The sequence below is a fragment of the Malus sylvestris genome, chromosome 3 (assembly GCF_916048215.2).
Source record: "Malus sylvestris chromosome 3, drMalSylv7.2, whole genome shotgun sequence".
In the NCBI taxonomy this organism is placed as follows: Eukaryota; Viridiplantae; Streptophyta; class Magnoliopsida; order Rosales; family Rosaceae; genus Malus; species Malus sylvestris.
This window is the reverse complement of record NC_062262.1, coordinates 19464229-19481248: the sequence shown is the minus strand read 5'-3', so window position 1 is coordinate 19481248 and position 17020 is coordinate 19464229. Positions and strand designations below refer to the sequence as shown.

The 17020-nt window shown below is 37.8% G+C and overlaps 1 protein-coding gene across 1 annotated transcript; it reads right to left on the bottom strand.

Annotated features, from left to right (window-relative positions):
- Window positions 1–9050: 9050 nt before the first annotated feature.
- On the bottom strand, window positions 9051–16736 carry LOC126615520 (serrate RNA effector molecule-like). Its single transcript, XM_050283338.1, has 12 exons — window positions 16204–16736; window positions 15099–15217; window positions 14595–14652; window positions 12877–12951; window positions 12705–12779; window positions 12583–12630; window positions 12359–12427; window positions 11471–12271; window positions 11310–11358; window positions 10134–10408; window positions 9838–10020; window positions 9051–9548 (listed from the first exon to the last, which is right to left on the bottom strand). Exons 1-12 carry the CDS (start codon window positions 16638–16640, stop codon window positions 9488–9490), a joined length of 2250 nt encoding a protein of 749 aa, XP_050139295.1. The 5' UTR covers window positions 16641–16736; the 3' UTR covers window positions 9051–9487.
- Between the last annotated feature and the right edge of the window lie 284 nt (window positions 16737–17020).

Below are 17020 nucleotides of genomic sequence, written 5' to 3'. Positions count from 1 at the left end.
TTTCCAACACTTTGAAAGACATCACCCTCATTACCAAAATTGAAGGAGGTTCCTACCTAAGGAAAGAAAAACAAGTTTGTTTTCCTACAACCACAAGGAAAAAATTCAAAATGCACCAAATGTATTTTGTCAAAATTATGGAAAATCAATACGCACAATAAGTATGTGTCGATGTATCCATTTCCAAAATTTCTTTCAAGATCAAGCCTCTACAGCCCTTGAAGAAAAAAAATTCATTTCTTTCAAGATCAAACCTATATGGCCCTTGAAGAAAAATTTCATTTTCACCCAAGATCAAGCTTCTACGGCCCTTGAAGACAATTTTCATTTCATTCAAAATCAAGCCTCTACGGCCCTTGAAGAAATGTTTTGTCCAAGAAATACACCTCAACGGCTCTTGACGAAATTCATCACTTCAATTCAAGATCAAGCCTCAACGACCCTTGAAGAAATGTTTCGTTCAAGAAATACGCCTTAACGGCCCTTGATGAAATTCATCACTTCCATTTAAGAAATAGGCCTCCATGGACCTTGAAGAAGCAAACTAATTCAAGATCAAGTCTCAATGACCCTTGAGTTTGAACAATCACATTGCAAGACTTCAAAATACATTTCCTACATGTGACAAGCACATGCCTACAATGCGCCTTGAAGTAGGGGCATTTGTAGACATGTAAATTTTGTTGCATACAAATGATGCATCACAAAACTCCACGTGGCGTATGAATCATCACAAATGGACAAGTCATCAATGACATGTGGCACAAATCAAGCAAAGGAAGCTCAAAAGCATTCCTAAAATGCGGCAAGGGGGAAGAAATCTCCTTAAAATCAACAAGGGGCCCAAATTGCTCCCAAAACCGGAAAGAAAGCTAAAGCATTTTCACAAAACAAGCAAGAATTGAAGATTGCTCGCAAAATAGGCAAGAAAGCCCTATAGATTTCGGCCAAGCAAGGGAAAGTGGCTGAAATTAAGACACAAAACATGCCTAAATTCTCCCATGGACGAATCAAGACACAAATCAAAGTCAAATCCATCCAAAGGCAAGCTTTGAGAAGTCTATAAATACAAGGTCCTCAGACAAGCATAAAGGTCGACAATTTCTACATTGAAGGGCCGAAATTCTCACAAAAGGAGAACCTCTGCCAAATCTTTGAAGACTAATACGCTGCCAAAGCTCTCTTCGAAGAATGTATAACCAAAGCCGAAGCTTTCTTTCGACCAAAGCCAAAGCATTCCCTTGAAGAATCAACAAGCACTTGTGCCGGTTTCTTCAAGACTTTGTTGTAAGCTTAAAACTTGTAACGACGTTCGATGCAAGATCAAGTTCCCAAGACCCTTGAATCAACAAAATACCACATCAACATCACCTTTGCTGTAGCCCTAAACCTGAGGTGAAGACTATCCAAGTGTTGTTTCAAGCTCAAAACTTGAAGCAATCATTCAATTGTTCGTCCGAAATCAAGTCATCACGACCCTTGGATCAACAACTGGCGTGAAAATTAACTTGACACACAAATTAAACCTTATTAAACATGTAATTGTAGTATTAAGCAAGTAGGGATCGTTCTAAACCAGGGATTAACTAGGGCTGCTAATCAATGCAAATAAGACTCAAAAACACTAAACTAGACTCTATAAACTCAAAACTGACTTAAATGACTTAAAACAGCGACAAACAATCAAAGAGACTCAATTCTAGACCTAACAAGTGATTTGGACGAAAATAAAACTTAAGTTGACTCAAAAGACTCAATTAAAACAGATTATGACTCAACTAACTCAAAACACACTAAAAAGACTCAAAACAGCACAATACTAACAATTAGACTCATAACAGACTCTAAGGAGTTATTTGAACGAATTTAAGACTAATAAGACTCAAAACACTCAATTGGACAGATTGAAACACTTTTTAAACTAATCTAACACACCTAAGTAAAGGGGGGATTGAATTGAACGAAATTAATTAAATTGAACAGATTGCAAAACTAAATCAAACTAGGCACGAAATTAGGTGAATTGAATGATGAAAAGCTAGCTAGAGGATTCTTCTCCATGATAAGCTCATATTTATATATATTTTACATAAAATTCACTTGTCTTTTCTTAGTTAGTTCCTTATATTTTTGAGCTATTTACTATGTTTTTATGTTTTGTGTGATTTATCAAGCAAAGAAAAGAAAAGTAGCACAAGTGAGATATTAAGTAACAAATTCGTCAAAACTGCCTGTGCAGATTAGCTGACTTTGGAAGCATGTTACGAACAGCTCAGAATAAATGAGAGAATGAACCTTATATGCTTGGAAAGCTACGGATGTCTATTTTCTGGAGCAATTTACGGATTGTTAATATCATTTTTCTAGAAGAAGTTGTGGGCATTGTAACACTAAAAGGTTCAGAAAAGGGCTAAGCAGATTTGGCTAATAAAATGAGAATGTAAAGGCACTTGTTTTGTGTTTTGCTTTGTCATCAACACTCAGCAGCAAATGGGGTTATTATTGCACTCATTTGGCTTTGGAGCAAGTGGAAATGCACAGCTAGAAAGAGAAGGCACGGCACATGCAAAAGAGAAACATGGACAGCTACACACATGCAAACTGCACAGGTTAGAGGGCATACACACACTCTACATGGACAGCACACACACAACAAGAAAGGCACGGCATGGAGGGCTTGGCATGGGCAGAAAATGGGTGGATTGTTGGCTGAAATAATGAAGAACATGTGTGTGCAAATGCAAAGGAAAAACACACACACATGAGCAAAGGAAACACACACACATGGGCAAAGGAAAGACACACACATGGGCAGAAAATGGGTTGATTTGTGGCTGAAATGATGAAGAACATGTGTGTAAATGTAAAGGAGAAACAGGGCAAAAAATGTGTTTGTTTTGTGGCTGAAATGATGAAGGTCATGTGTGTGCAAATGTAAAGGGAAACATGGACATCACACACCCATACAAACTGCACATGCAAAGAATTGAAGTGGTCCTCTCCTTAGCCTATAAATACATCCACCATTCCCCTTCCTAAGAACCATCTTGATCCATCAAAAAAGAGCTTCATTCACAAACAAAAGTCCCTTGCCATGAGCTCCATTCCATTTCATCCATACATTCAAACATATCTCCATACACTTCCATTTTCCATGCCATGAGATCCATTCCATCCATACATCCATAAATCCCACATTTCACAAACACAAATACATTTTCCTTCCCTTGGCCGAGACATTCACCAATCCTAAATACATTCCTAACCTTTCCATATATCCATACACATCATAGACACTTGTGCCGCAACAAAGAGAAGAAGGAGGAGCCTTGGACGTGCTTGCCATTCAAGTTGGATTGTTGGAGCGTTTTTAGGTGTTTTCATTCTTTTATTTTCAATGTCTAAATTTGTTTATCTTTGCTTTGTGAGTATGAGGAACTAAACCCCCCTTAGCTAGGGGGGGATTCGAAACCATGTTCATGCTTGCAATATGATTTGATTACTTTCAGTTGCGATTCATAAGTTGTGAATTCAATTTACTTATCCATTTGAATTAAAACTGATTTGTGTATGTTGATTGAGAGTGCACACTTAATTTTCATGCATAAATCTGATGCTAGGATATAAGGGAGTTTCACCTAATCGTTATGAACTTATATTCAAAACTAGTAAAGGTTGCTCGTCACAACCGTGTTAAGTAAATTCTTGGCATAAGTTTCATGCAATTCATAGTTACAAGTGTTTCGCCAATGCTTATGATTTTCATAGAACTTAATGATTCTTGCTTGTATCTCTATTATGCAATTCATGTAGGGAACTTGTGGGGAATGCTTTGGGTTGTTGTTTGCAATCATCCATTTCAATGAAATTAGGAAAATCTGAGGGTTAATTAGTGCAATTCACAGTTAATCTGGGGCGTTGAGAATTCGTAGTTTATTGAAAAGCAACTGGAAATCGTTTTGTTTGCAAGTGTGTCATGTGTGGAGAAGAACCTCCTAGCCAGCCTTCCATCCATTCAATTTACTCAAATTCATGCAGATTTCATTAGTTCTTTAATTTACTTGTTTTGTTTTCAAATTCATCAAAACCAAAACCCCTTTACCTTGTTGAGTCATATTAGTTAGAAAATGATTTAGTTTGTGCTTTTAAGTATTTCGAACCAAGTTGAAACCAAAATTCGTCCAAAAGTGTGTTTAGAGTCGAAATCTGCCCAGTTTGTGTTTTTAGGTAGATTTGAGTGTTTTTAGCTTGTTTTGAGTTCTTTGAGTTTGTTTTGAATTCTTTGAGTTTGTTTTGAATTCTTTGAGTCTAGTTTAGTGTTTTTAACTTTGTTTATATGTTTTTAAGTCAGTTTAGAGGTTATTAGCAAGCCCTCCTAATCCTAGGTCCAGAACGATCCCTACTTACATTCTTTACTACAATTGATACAAGAGGGTTTAATTTGTGTGTTAAGTTAATTTTCGCACCACTCCACACATGAAACATATGCAACATAAATTGATTTCTATTATTGTTTCTTTAAACCATGAACGACAATGCCCCAAATTAATCGTGAAAAGCACAAATTAACTTTCAGATTTTCCTAAGTTCATTGAATTGGATGGAATACGCATCGTGTCACAGCCCGTCCTGAGATTGTGAAATGACGAAATTGCCCTTGACGGGTACTAAGCTATGTGTGACATATTAATTTGAATATTACATACATTCCTAAATTTTTGGAAGCAATTGAGTTGGATTAAAAATTTAGTTGTATTTTGTGTGGTTAGGGACTTAGATGGACCACCCACACACAAAACCATCCCTCTCTTTTCTCTCCCGTGTCTTACTATCATGTACCCTCTCTCACTCTCAGTTTCTCTCTCTCCCCCTTCCCTGTCGAACTGTACGGACGCCTTCACCCACGACCATCCAAGCACGGATCGAAGGTGCCAAGGGCACCATTGTACTCGTGAGGACCTTACGAACTCATCTATACCCATTTTAGGTAAGAAATCTTTCGATTTCACGTTGAAAACTCGAGGTCCGGTTTGGGTACTATTCATGAACTTTGTAATGGTTGGTTTTTAGGACAATCCAAGTTTGTAGTGAGCTTAAGGAGGTTCTCACGAAGCTCGGGGACATTCGTTGGAAGGTTTTGGACGTCGGGATCACAAGGTTCGAAGGTGGCCGATTTTGGGTGAAATTTCCTGACGTGATTTCGAAGGTTTGGGAAGTTTTTAAAGGTATAGTCTTCTTCCTCTCATAAATTGTGTAGTTTTGGTGAAAATTTCATGGAAAATGGTTGAAAATCGAGCGAGAAAAGGGCGATTACAGGTTTAACCAGTTTCCGGCGCCGGCGAGTTTTTCTGGCGACTGGAGGTAGGGGATGATGCGCATGGGGGGCGCGTGGGGGCGCGTGACAAGCCCAAAAATTATTTTAAAAATATGTGGACGTCCGTGACGTCGAATAGGTCACTATGGTATATTCATATACCCAAATTGAGCATCGTATGATAAGTTATTACGAATTGTCCGTTATGTGCTTTAATTAACGTTTTTATAGTTGTTTCACATATAAGTGATACCTATCCTGAGGACGAGCACATACAGGGACGTCACGGGGGTTACGACCCTTTGACTTACCATTGAGTGGGCAGTATTTTCTGTATTTACCTATATACTATTGATTTTTCCCAGAAATTGAATTTAAATGAAAGGATCTTTTTAAATGCCATGCATGCATATTGTGAATTATATGAATTAGTAATTGATGCATATATATGTGAAATGGTGTTGTGGACGCACAGGTGAGTATCAGGTGAGTTTTATGTTATTTATGTGAATCATTGATGTTGTGAATTGTGTTGAGAGCTCATAACCTGCACCCCTGGTGTTGGTGCTTATATTATTCACCCGCACCGCACGCTCACCTTGGATCCAAGTAGGTGCATGTCGTACAGACCATGAGAGGGTTCCGACATGCTAGTCGTACAGATCACTAGAGATGGTTCCTACTGGTAGGTGACCTTAGATTATGTGCACAGATGATTGATGAGAGAAGCACTAGAGCGTATTATTACACCATTCTTGTCGTACAGACTACTTCAGGTAGTTCCGACTTATGTGCAGAGTAGTGTCGTACAGGTCACCGTAGTGACTCCGGTTGGTTTGGATATTGAGCTATGGAATTAACCGTACAGGACCAACTGCAGGGTCTCCGGTTGATTCATTATGTCACTTGTTATATTGATGCATTCTTAATTTGTTATTGATATTTATGGCATGGCATATTTTATGGGTTTTGATAAAGAATTGTGATTTGAGATATACGAAGATTATATGCATATTATGTTATTTTCTGGGAAAGTATACAGGTTTTACAGCGAGGGGTTAGAAATGTTTTAAATGAACTGTTTTTGAAAAACTTTGGTTTTACTGACCCACTCAATTTTGTTTTACGCCCCTCCAGGTTCTAGTTAGCAGCGTTGGTGGCCCCGAGGATTCCCACGGCGTACTGACAGACTACAGAAATGTAGGACTCACCTGCGGGTGTTGTAATTTAGTTATGGTCCTACTTGACTGCACCTAGTACTTGTGCTCTAAATTGGTGTGTTTCACACTTAAACTTACTCTAGCACGTTACTTGGTTATTATTGCTAGTATTTTTTTTTTTTTGTTATTCATATTTCTCTTGTCTTTTGCTTCCGCCTCGCACTTTTGGTTACGTCACGCCCACGTGACAGCCAGCACGCCTTGATTCTAGGATCGGGGTGTGTCACATCGGCAACCAAATTATTCTTCTCAAGTTTCCTATATGAACAACATGATAGAGATACAATCAAAGATCATTAAGTTCTTTGAAAATCATAAGCATTGACATGACATTCGTAGCTATGAACTGCATGATACTTCTGCCATGGATTTACCTAACACGATTGTGACTAGCAATCTCCACTACTTGTAATTATAAGTTCATAATGATTAGGTGAAATTCCCTTATATTTTAGCATTAGATTCATGCATGCAAATTAAGTGTGCACCCTCAATCAACATACACAAATAAGTTCTCAATCAATCAGATAAGTAAACCACATTCATGTTTTACGAAACAAAAACTGAAGGTAATCAATTCATATCAAACATATGTCCATGGCTTCAAATTCACCTCTAACTAATAAGAAAATTAGTTACACATGTTCATAACAATTGAAAAGCAATCTGAAATAAACATGGAAACAAAACAAGGGAAGAAAGAACTCTAGAAACTCCAAAGGATTCAGGTAGGCTTGCGGCACACTCCTTCTCCAATGGAAGCCACGGCAAGGTCTTATCCTCTCTCCTCTGCGGCAAAATATGGATTTCTGAATGGGTGGTGGTGTAGAAAGAATTATGGTGTGGTGGGTGGTGTTTTTGCAGTTGAAAGAGGTGTAGAATTATATGGGGGGTGGTGGTGCAAAATTATGGCTGAAAACACATATTTATAGCCTAGGGTTTTGACAAAGTTTGATGGGAAAAGGCTTAGGATTTTCGGCAAAGGCTTGGGCGTCAATCCAAGGGGGAAAAGAACTAGGGTTTGTGAAGATTTTAGGGTTTCTAGAAGGGTTTGGGGCGCCACTTTTGTAGGGAATTCTAGAAACAATGTTGTGTGGCTGATTTCTAGAAGAACAAGGCCTAAAAACATGCAGCACCAATGTAGGAACATATAAGGCCTTCTAGAAAGGTTTCTAGGTGATTTAAATCGGAAATTAACTCCCCTTTGCAGTAGGAATTAAGTTAGAAAAAGATTAGGATAGGATAGGATAAGATAAGGTTAGTTACAATTTGGATAAGATAAGGCAGTTTGGATAAGGTTTGGATAATGTTCCTTCTTTCTTGTTGATTCCTTATCTTCCAAGTCTTGAAATAATTTCTCCAGATTTGTAGCACATTCCTAACCTCATTTAAGCACCAAAAACGTCCATCCAACTTGCTCCACATGCATGCAATCTAATTCAGCCCAAAACTGCACCAAAATGCACTTTTTGGCCAGCTTTGACATTAGGACTTACAAACACACGAAAATAGCTTAAAACACTATAATAAACACAAACTCGCTATGAAAATGCAAGAAAACAAGCTAACTAAGTCGTATAAATATGCTCCTATCAACAACCTACGTATCTACATCAAATTTGAAGACTGAATCAAAGAAAAGTTGTAAACAGAGATTGCAACCTACAAATTCATCTACATGAAATTTGTACACGTATTCTCGTTTCATTCGTTACAAAATTTTCATGTTTAGAGGGTCGTGTTGGAAGTATCATTGTTACAATTGTTTCAAAGTTGAGAAATCATTGTTCCAATTGGATTACAGTTAAGAGACCATTTTTATAATTTTTTTAATTAAGTCAAATGCCCCTTGATTTTGATCTCACGTGCGTGGCACATAACTCATTTTGACGGAAGATTTAATAGAGTTAACAAAAAGGACCATAGCTACATGTTTTGATGAGTTAAGAGACCAATCGTAATAGATTTTCAGTTGAGGAATCATTGCTCCAATTGAGTTAAAATTGAAGGACTATTGCTACAATTTTCTCTTTCTATTGGTAACACATTATTTGATCTGCAAATTTGGTTTAAAAATCCCAGCATTATCCATATTTTTAATAGGCCAAAAGTTGAAAAGAATGTGAAAGGTTAAAAAAAAAAAAGAGTATAAATAAGACCCAACAAGATCCTCCCCGGATCCTCTCATTGTCAGGATCTCAAAAATCCGTGAATCATGTATGTTCCTCATACATCCTACAATTAATTTTCGTCAAGTACTATTTGTATTCAATTTTAAATTTTCTGATCACACGATTCACGTATTCTCAAAATCCTCACAAAGACGATCTAGAGAGGATTCTAAATAAGACCATCCATTCAATAAATTCCAGCCCAAAATACAAGGGGGAAGATGATTGATATTACCGAAACAAACGCCACCAGCAACGTCGTGTGCTTCAGATCCGAGATGGTAATGACAATTTAAAAAAACAAAGCAGCAGTCTTCAACTTAAGAAAACATAAGTGGGCAAAAGTTACAAATGACTAACTAATCTACAGTTGAGTATTAGTCATTGACAATTTAATTTAATCCAACAAGATGGAAAGGAAACAAATGCAGCAAAGCCATCTGCAATCTATAATGTTCACAACTCCAATTTACAGCCAGCGATTATGATTTCAAACAACTCAGGAATTCAAATACCTCTCAATAAATCAAAAGTCAACATGAGTTACATCCCTAACAGCACGCTCATCGCCTCACCGTCAACGAAAAAGAGCGGTGGATTCTAAACGACCATCAGGGCCCATGTCCTGCTAGATCATTTTACTACAACTTCAAACTGCAGTCAAGTCAAGATGCAACAAACTTTCACTGGCTGACCTCGAGAGTACTGGAGTTGCCTTGGCCTGGAAATAATATGCAGCTTATACAGAGTCAAGTCTTTGACCGTCCTGCCTGCAAAAATATCTACAAGCTCCTGTAGTCTATCACCGTCACTTCATCTTCTGGGGCATCTAGATCTTGATAACTGCATAAATTGAAATCTAATCAATAATTTGGTATTCAGACATCCCATGTAAGTTGTATTCAGTTATTTTCAATTATTTCTGGTAGAGCTAGTAGAAGATTTTTCCCTACAACGAACCCACTTATGAACAACATATTTCCCTCATTATCTAAAAGTTAAGGAACATACTTAAATCTAATTACTAATTGTTTCAATCACAAAACCAATATATACTGAGCTTGGCTCCAACACCAATCACCGGATCCAGTCAGAAAGTCTACACTTCAATTATGTTTCAAACATAAGTTACCTTCTTAAACGTCGAGGATCCTGTCGAAAAGCTGGTGATAAAGCAAGAATTGGGGCTGGCCCACTCATTTGGGGTCCAGGCCACACATTTCTACCACTGCCTTCAAAAGGTGGAGGACCACCTTGATCTCGCAACATCTGCATTGCAACTTCAGGGGGAGCAGGAACAAAAGGTCCTAACGGACTGCATTGAAACCAATACATAATTTGATCTCAAAGAAAGAATGAAAATAAAAAGAAAGAAACCAATGCCATTTCAAATATAATGAAAACAATGTCCAAGAACTGTGAACATACCCAGCACCAGGCACAGGCATCAATACAGGTGGTGGCGGTATATCTGATGGGAAAGGAGGACCAACGCGCATTCCTTGCCCACCAAAATTTTCAAACATCGGGTCATCAGGATTTCCTCCATCTGGACCATCATTATTGGGCTGGAACTCACTTGATTGCATGTTATCAGACCTATCAAATCTTTCACCATTGACTCGATTTTCTCGTTCTCTACGATTACCCCGTTCGTCTTTCAATCTATTCTCTAAAGGCCTACGCCTCTGGGGTTTGTCCCTCTGTAAATGACAAAATCAGCGTGATGCGAGTGAATCAAATACAATGCTAACAATAACATAAAAGATGATTTGTAGGGGAATAACATATTTAAACAGGGTGAAATATTAATAGAATTAAGTTTACTGTAATAGACTACTGCAATTTAAAACATGTTTACTTCTTTAATTTTTAACATGTAGTCAGAAAAGTTGGTGGAAAAAAGGAATACAGAACTAATAAAACTAGTATACCCAATTCTGAATAATCCTAATCCTAGCTTATCATGTGAATAAGCCAATCATCACATGATGTTTCGAAAAAGATACCAAAAGAAAAATGGACAAGCAACAAAATTACGCATTTATAATAACTATACTACAAAAATAGCATAAAAACTCTAACCAAGACAAAACAGATATTGATACACCAAAAATATGCACTTTTAAATGGGGGGAAAACCAGAGTCAAAGCAAGTCTTGTCCCTATGTGCATACAGAAATGCATCTCAACTCTAAGAAAGGAAACTTAAAAGTCTGCTCGAGTATTGTTCTAAAATTGTTATTTCCATTTGAATGCATTTAGGATCATATGATTCAATTCATTGTGATATTGGGATTATTAGTAGGTTATTACTCTTGCCTAAATTTTATCTGCCTCCTGTATGGAAAGACTAATAAAACTTAGAAATATACAGTTCGAAACTGACCACATAGTCATGTAATAAACTATAACAATACCAACTGGTCAAGTTTCTAATATCCCAAAGTCTTTATTAAACCTTGAATTACATAGAGAAAGGATGGAGGCAAAAACCTGAAATTATGCTACCAATTTGTTTCCTGGGTACATGCATACATAGGAAAGGTATAATGTACACAGCCACAATAGAAACAATAATATGTTGATTTCAAAGATTCTTACCAGTACAGGTTGCTGCATAATAGGAGTTCCACCAGGTGCATCCACATCACTGCATGAGGTTATATTTTTAAAAACCACATAAAGAGATAAACGTCATGACTGTTTGAATCCAAAGAACCGCATAATATCAACTTGCATAGTTCTAAAAATAAAATACGTACTTCATATAATTCTGAAAATACAGCTCCTCGCGCAGTTTGGAAGTCACCTCCATCACAAGTTCAGGGTGTTTCAATTTCAGATGTTTGTGCACAAATTCAGAAGCATGAAAGAGCTTCGTGCAGCCCTTGGCTCCACAACCATACTTCCAGCCATACTTTTCATCCCTAATCTTGCGAACATAGGGATCCAAGGACTCAGAAGCAGTAGTATCTATCTTTTCCCTAGCAGTCCTTATTTCCAAAGGATCTTGACTCTGCAACCTTTCTTTCCAACACAAGTCTAACTTCTTTTCCCACTCATTTCCATTACTAGTCAGATCGGAACTCTTCCCCACTGCTCTCACATGCCGTAGACCCTTTGCTTCGTTTGATTCACTCATTCCATAATAATCTAAACCATGGATGCGCCAGAGATAAGTATTAAGAGTGTCTAGTAGCTCAATGCCCTCCAAGCCCTTTACAGATGTCAAACCCCGTATTATAATAACAGGGCCACTGGAGCCACCATGCAATTTTTCTCTATTTTTGTCATTATCAGGTCCATATAAAATGTTTTCCACAATTCCTTTTTCAGAGTCAAGCTTGCGAACAAGGGCCTGCGCTTGTTCAATGTCTACTTGTATACGTCTGGGCTCAGAACTGACTGGGTGAGCCTTAGGAGCAACTGAAAGAAGATCATTATCTTTATTTGGTTCCCTGCCAGACCGTCTCCGCTTGTCACCCACGTCAGTTTCATCTTCAGAATTTGGTTCACTATTGTGTCCTGGCTTATTTGGAGCTGCAGGATTGACACCTGGGCCTCTGCGCCAAAAGCCAAAATACCATCAGCCTGCTTTAATAGACATAAGACACAATCAAACATGCATACAAGGTGTAGACAGTTCTTACAAGTCCAAGGTCCCACTTTGTAGATCAAGCAGAAAATCTTTTGCTACTTTTCGTGCAAGTTCGTTCCTCCTAGATAGAAACCCAAGAAAATAGTTTAGTACAACGAGTTATGATAAAAAAAAATAACAATATCAGCTTTGTAAGATTACGTCACCCAAACAGAATGAAGCACTTGAAAAGAAAAAAAACAGTTTCCACCAACAAAATTCTGCTTAAGTGCACACCTTTCGATAACAGTCAGCAGATTTGTGGGATGATATTTGTCTTTCAGCCTATAGACACAAGCTAGTTCTGTTAGAATGATACACGTTAGCTAAAGGAAAGAAACAAAGTAAAACAATATTACCAGTCCTCATCTTTATGAGCATTAAAATAAGCTCGCTTCTGGGTAGATATATACTCTGTCTTGTATTCTTGATATCTGCATTATAAATAAGTTGCAATCACTACTGTATTATTCAAAATCATAAGTTAAGCCAAACAAATGTCATCTACTTTACAATTACTCCATTCTGTACCTGCGCTCAGCTTCAGATGGAAGAATGTCATCTTCAAGCTCCTGAATGAATTGTTTGTATGACATCAACCCTTCTCTGAAAAGTTATTCAATATGTCACATTACTCAATGAAAGAAAATATCCCCAACCCCAAAGATATCAATTAAATTAAGAGAGTCAATACACAGTCAAGCATGTCAAGATGTTTATTTGTAAGTTGAAAGACAAGGATGAGCATAGCAGATTTAAAAGCAACAACAACAACAAAGCCTTTTCCCACTAACTAGGGTCGGCTATATGAATCCTAGAACGCCAATGCGCTCGGTTCTGTGTCATGTCCTCCGTTAGATCCAAGTACTCTAAGTCTTTTCTTAAAGTCTCTTCCAAAGTTTTTCTAGATCTTCCTCTAACCCTTCGGCCCTGGACCTCTGTCCCGTAGTCGCATCTTCTAATTGGAGCGTCAATAGGCCTTCTTTGCACATGTCCAAACCACCGTAACCGATTTTCTCTCATCTTTCCTTCAATTTTGGCTACTCCTACTTTGCCTCAGATATCCTCATTCCTAATCTTATCCTTTCTCGTGTGCCCACACATCCAACGAAGCATCCTTATCTCCGCTACACCTATTTTATGTACGTGTTGATGCTTGACCGTCCAACATTTTGTGCCATAGAGCATCGCCGGTCTTATTGTTGTCCTATAAAATTTTCCCTTGAGCTTCAATGGCATACGGCGGTCACACAACACACCGAATGCACTCTTCCACTTCATCCATCCAGCTTGTATTCTATGGTTGAGGTCTCCATCTAATTATCCGTTCTTTTGCAAGATAGATCCTAGGTAGCGAAAGCAGTCGCTCTTTGGTACTTCCTGATCTCCGATCCTCACCCCTAACTCATTTGGGCCTCCATTTGCACTGAACTTGCACTCCATATATTCTGTCTTTGATCGGTTTAGGCAAAGACCTTTAGATTCCAACACTTCTCTCCAAAGCTTCGCATTTACTCCAAAGGTTAAGCATAGCAGATTTAAAAGCAAATCAAATTAAACCAAATAAAAAACAATAAATACTCTCTAATACCCATTTTATTTCACTAGAAAAAACCATTGAAAAGAGAGATTACACCTATTTTTCACAACTGATAAATTGAAATTTATGACATTTTCATAGCCTTGCATGGAAAAAAATCATAAATATGCAGGATGGCAGAGGGCATAGATGGATCATACAAGTATTAAGTTACAGTCACCAGGCACTATACTGTACAGACTAAATCTAAGCAATTCAACAAGCATAACCTTGTTCATAAGCTACAACAGTCATCCAGTCAAAATTTAAAGTGTTAGTAATCTAGCCTACTAACAAGACCTTAACTAAAGATTTGGAAAAAAAATTAAAATTTACTACAGAAGAAAAGGAGAAATGCCACATTATGTATGGCTATGTATCAAGATGCTGAATAACAAAGTGCCCTAAATACCACACTTTGAAGTTCGATTAACATTTCACTTTTGATAAATTCAAGAATCCCAAACTAATGGACAGTGTGCTCAAATGAAGCACAGCTGAGAACCAAATAATAGATAAAGAATAGGAATAATTTTAACTTTTCATTCTAAGTAAGCAAAAATTAATAACATCGTAAACATATAAAATAAAAGAAAAAGAAAATACAAAAGGAATAAGTAATTAAACATAATGAGTAAAAATAGAACTAAGTGCAGGATAAAATCCCAACCTTTGAGTAGTCCCAGTGTTGGAAGCATCACCAAAACCACCCCTTCCTGAATCCCAGTCTGAGAAAAAGACCAAAATTTTCTAATTAAAAATATTAAAATTTTGGTCTTAATTTGTAAACATTAAGTGATTCCCAACAACATACCATGCCCAGGCTTCCTTATATCACGACTCGTACCATTGAATTAGCTAGAACTTATTTACACTTCCTTAACACTATGTCAAAGCAGATGGTCAAAGATTTTACGAAAGCTTTTAGATCATATAGCAATGGAAGTCTGTTCAGCTTCAACACTGAACCACTTCCATATAGAGCTCACCACATAAGAAAACTCATGACTTTAATAATTAGCAAAAGTATCTTATCATCCATAAACCTTCCAATCACTTGATTGACTACCTCTTAATCACATTAACACATAAAAACTTCATTATATTATTATTAAGACTGAAACATACCCACACCAAACCATAAAAAGTCGCTGAAAAACATTTAAGCACTTACCACCAGGACCATAGCCACCAGATGGGCGTCCAACATACCGACCATGAGGTCTTTCGTCACCATAACCAGCTCTACCCCCCATCTCACGATCATATCCACTTGGATAATCATATCCAAACCTGTGCATCAAAAGATCAAATGAACAATGCTCAAAAAATTGAACAACAAAGACACTACCATATAAAGTGCCAAATATTTCAAACTTTATACTGAAGAAAAACAAACCATAAACTGAAACTGAGAAATAGGCCAAAAGATCCAACAGATATGCAACCAAAAGAACAAATATGCATTAAAGGACCAGGAATGGCATACAGCATGGCAGTATTGTATAAAACACAAGCAAGAGAGACATTCGAGTGCCCTTCCTCTAAGATTAAGGCATTTTTCCCTTTATTAGTTAAAAAGAATTATTTAATTGCATCCACGTTGCCAGTGTAGTAAGAATGGTTATCATAAACAGAAATCCGACTTATCCCCAATTTTTAAAAAGAAATTACAGGAACCATGTATTTTATAATCAATCTAGTTCCCTTTTTACAAAATTTCCACTAAAATTGATGTCACTGACATGCTCATCACAGCTACCTTCCAACCACCGGAATACAAGAAATCAAGTGACGAATTACTTGTGGTTATATGACTCACAAGCCAGATGAACATTTCAAACCACAAAGGCCGTAATCATTTGATGATTAAGGATATCCATAAAACAACAAATTTAGATCTGAATTTTACAAAAACCCACAAGGAACGTGTAATTTTATGCACCAGGGAACAGATGCTTTCTGTTTTTCAGCAAAAGATTGTGGAGACCCTGTATTCAACCCAAGATTCACATGTTCCTCTAACATTCTTGAATACTTTAGTCATCAAAATGCAACTATGGGTCTTATAAATAGAAATAATTGGGGACAATTTTCGGTATGTCCTCAAATCTCCATGTCCAAATTCAATTCCAGGTCAAAATGCAAAGCTTCAATTTCTCCACCTACTAAAGTTAATCTCTCGTCTTCGCTCTCCAAAAACAAACAGAAAAAGAAGAAGCACAAACGCATCTGTAACCACTAGTAAAACTCAAGGAAAACCAACAAAACTCACTCACCTCCTATCCCCAGGTCCAAACCCTCCTCTGGGGCTCCCTCTCCTGCCATCATACCCTCCATCTTCCCTCCTAGACCGCTTGAACGGAGGGGGTGGAGACCTCCGCGGTGGGGAGTGTCTTCGGTCCCTAAACGGGGGTGGAGGACTGAGGCTGCTCCGGCGCTTATAGTCCCTCTCTCTATCTCTCTCTCGAATAGCAGGAGGCGGAGGTGAGCGATTTCGATCGTAGTAATCGGGGCGGCGACTGAGAGGGCGGTCGAGGTCCCTATCGTCTCTGCCTCTGTCCCTTTCGTCCCTGTCGCGTCTTCGCGATGGTGCAGCTGGTGGGGGTGGAGCTGGTGCTTCTTGCGGCGGGGATTGGGGGTCATCGGAGGACTTCTCTTTGCGATCACGACGGCGGTCCAAGGACTCGACAGGCATGTTAATGATCTCGGCCATGGATTTTGGGGATTTGGAGAGCCAGAGGGTGAAGAAACAAACCCTAGAATAAAATGAAACGCTGGAAACGACTAATGACTAATGAGACAGGGAGATACAGAGTCAATTCCACGATTTCTTTCTCTTTTTCATTTTTTTACCCTGCCAAACGAGTCATATCACTAATTGGGTGTGAAAGAAAAGTGGTATTTTTTTTTTAGGAAACTAATTTGAAAATTTTGAGTTTTAACGAGTAAGTAAAATAAAAGGTAAAATAAATAGGATTATAATTGACTTTTTAGTATAAAAATATGGTTTTTCATTAAAGTGAACAGTACCAGAAGCTTTTCGTTAAAATTTTTTTTTTTTTTATTGAAGTGAAAAGCTCATTTGACTGTTTG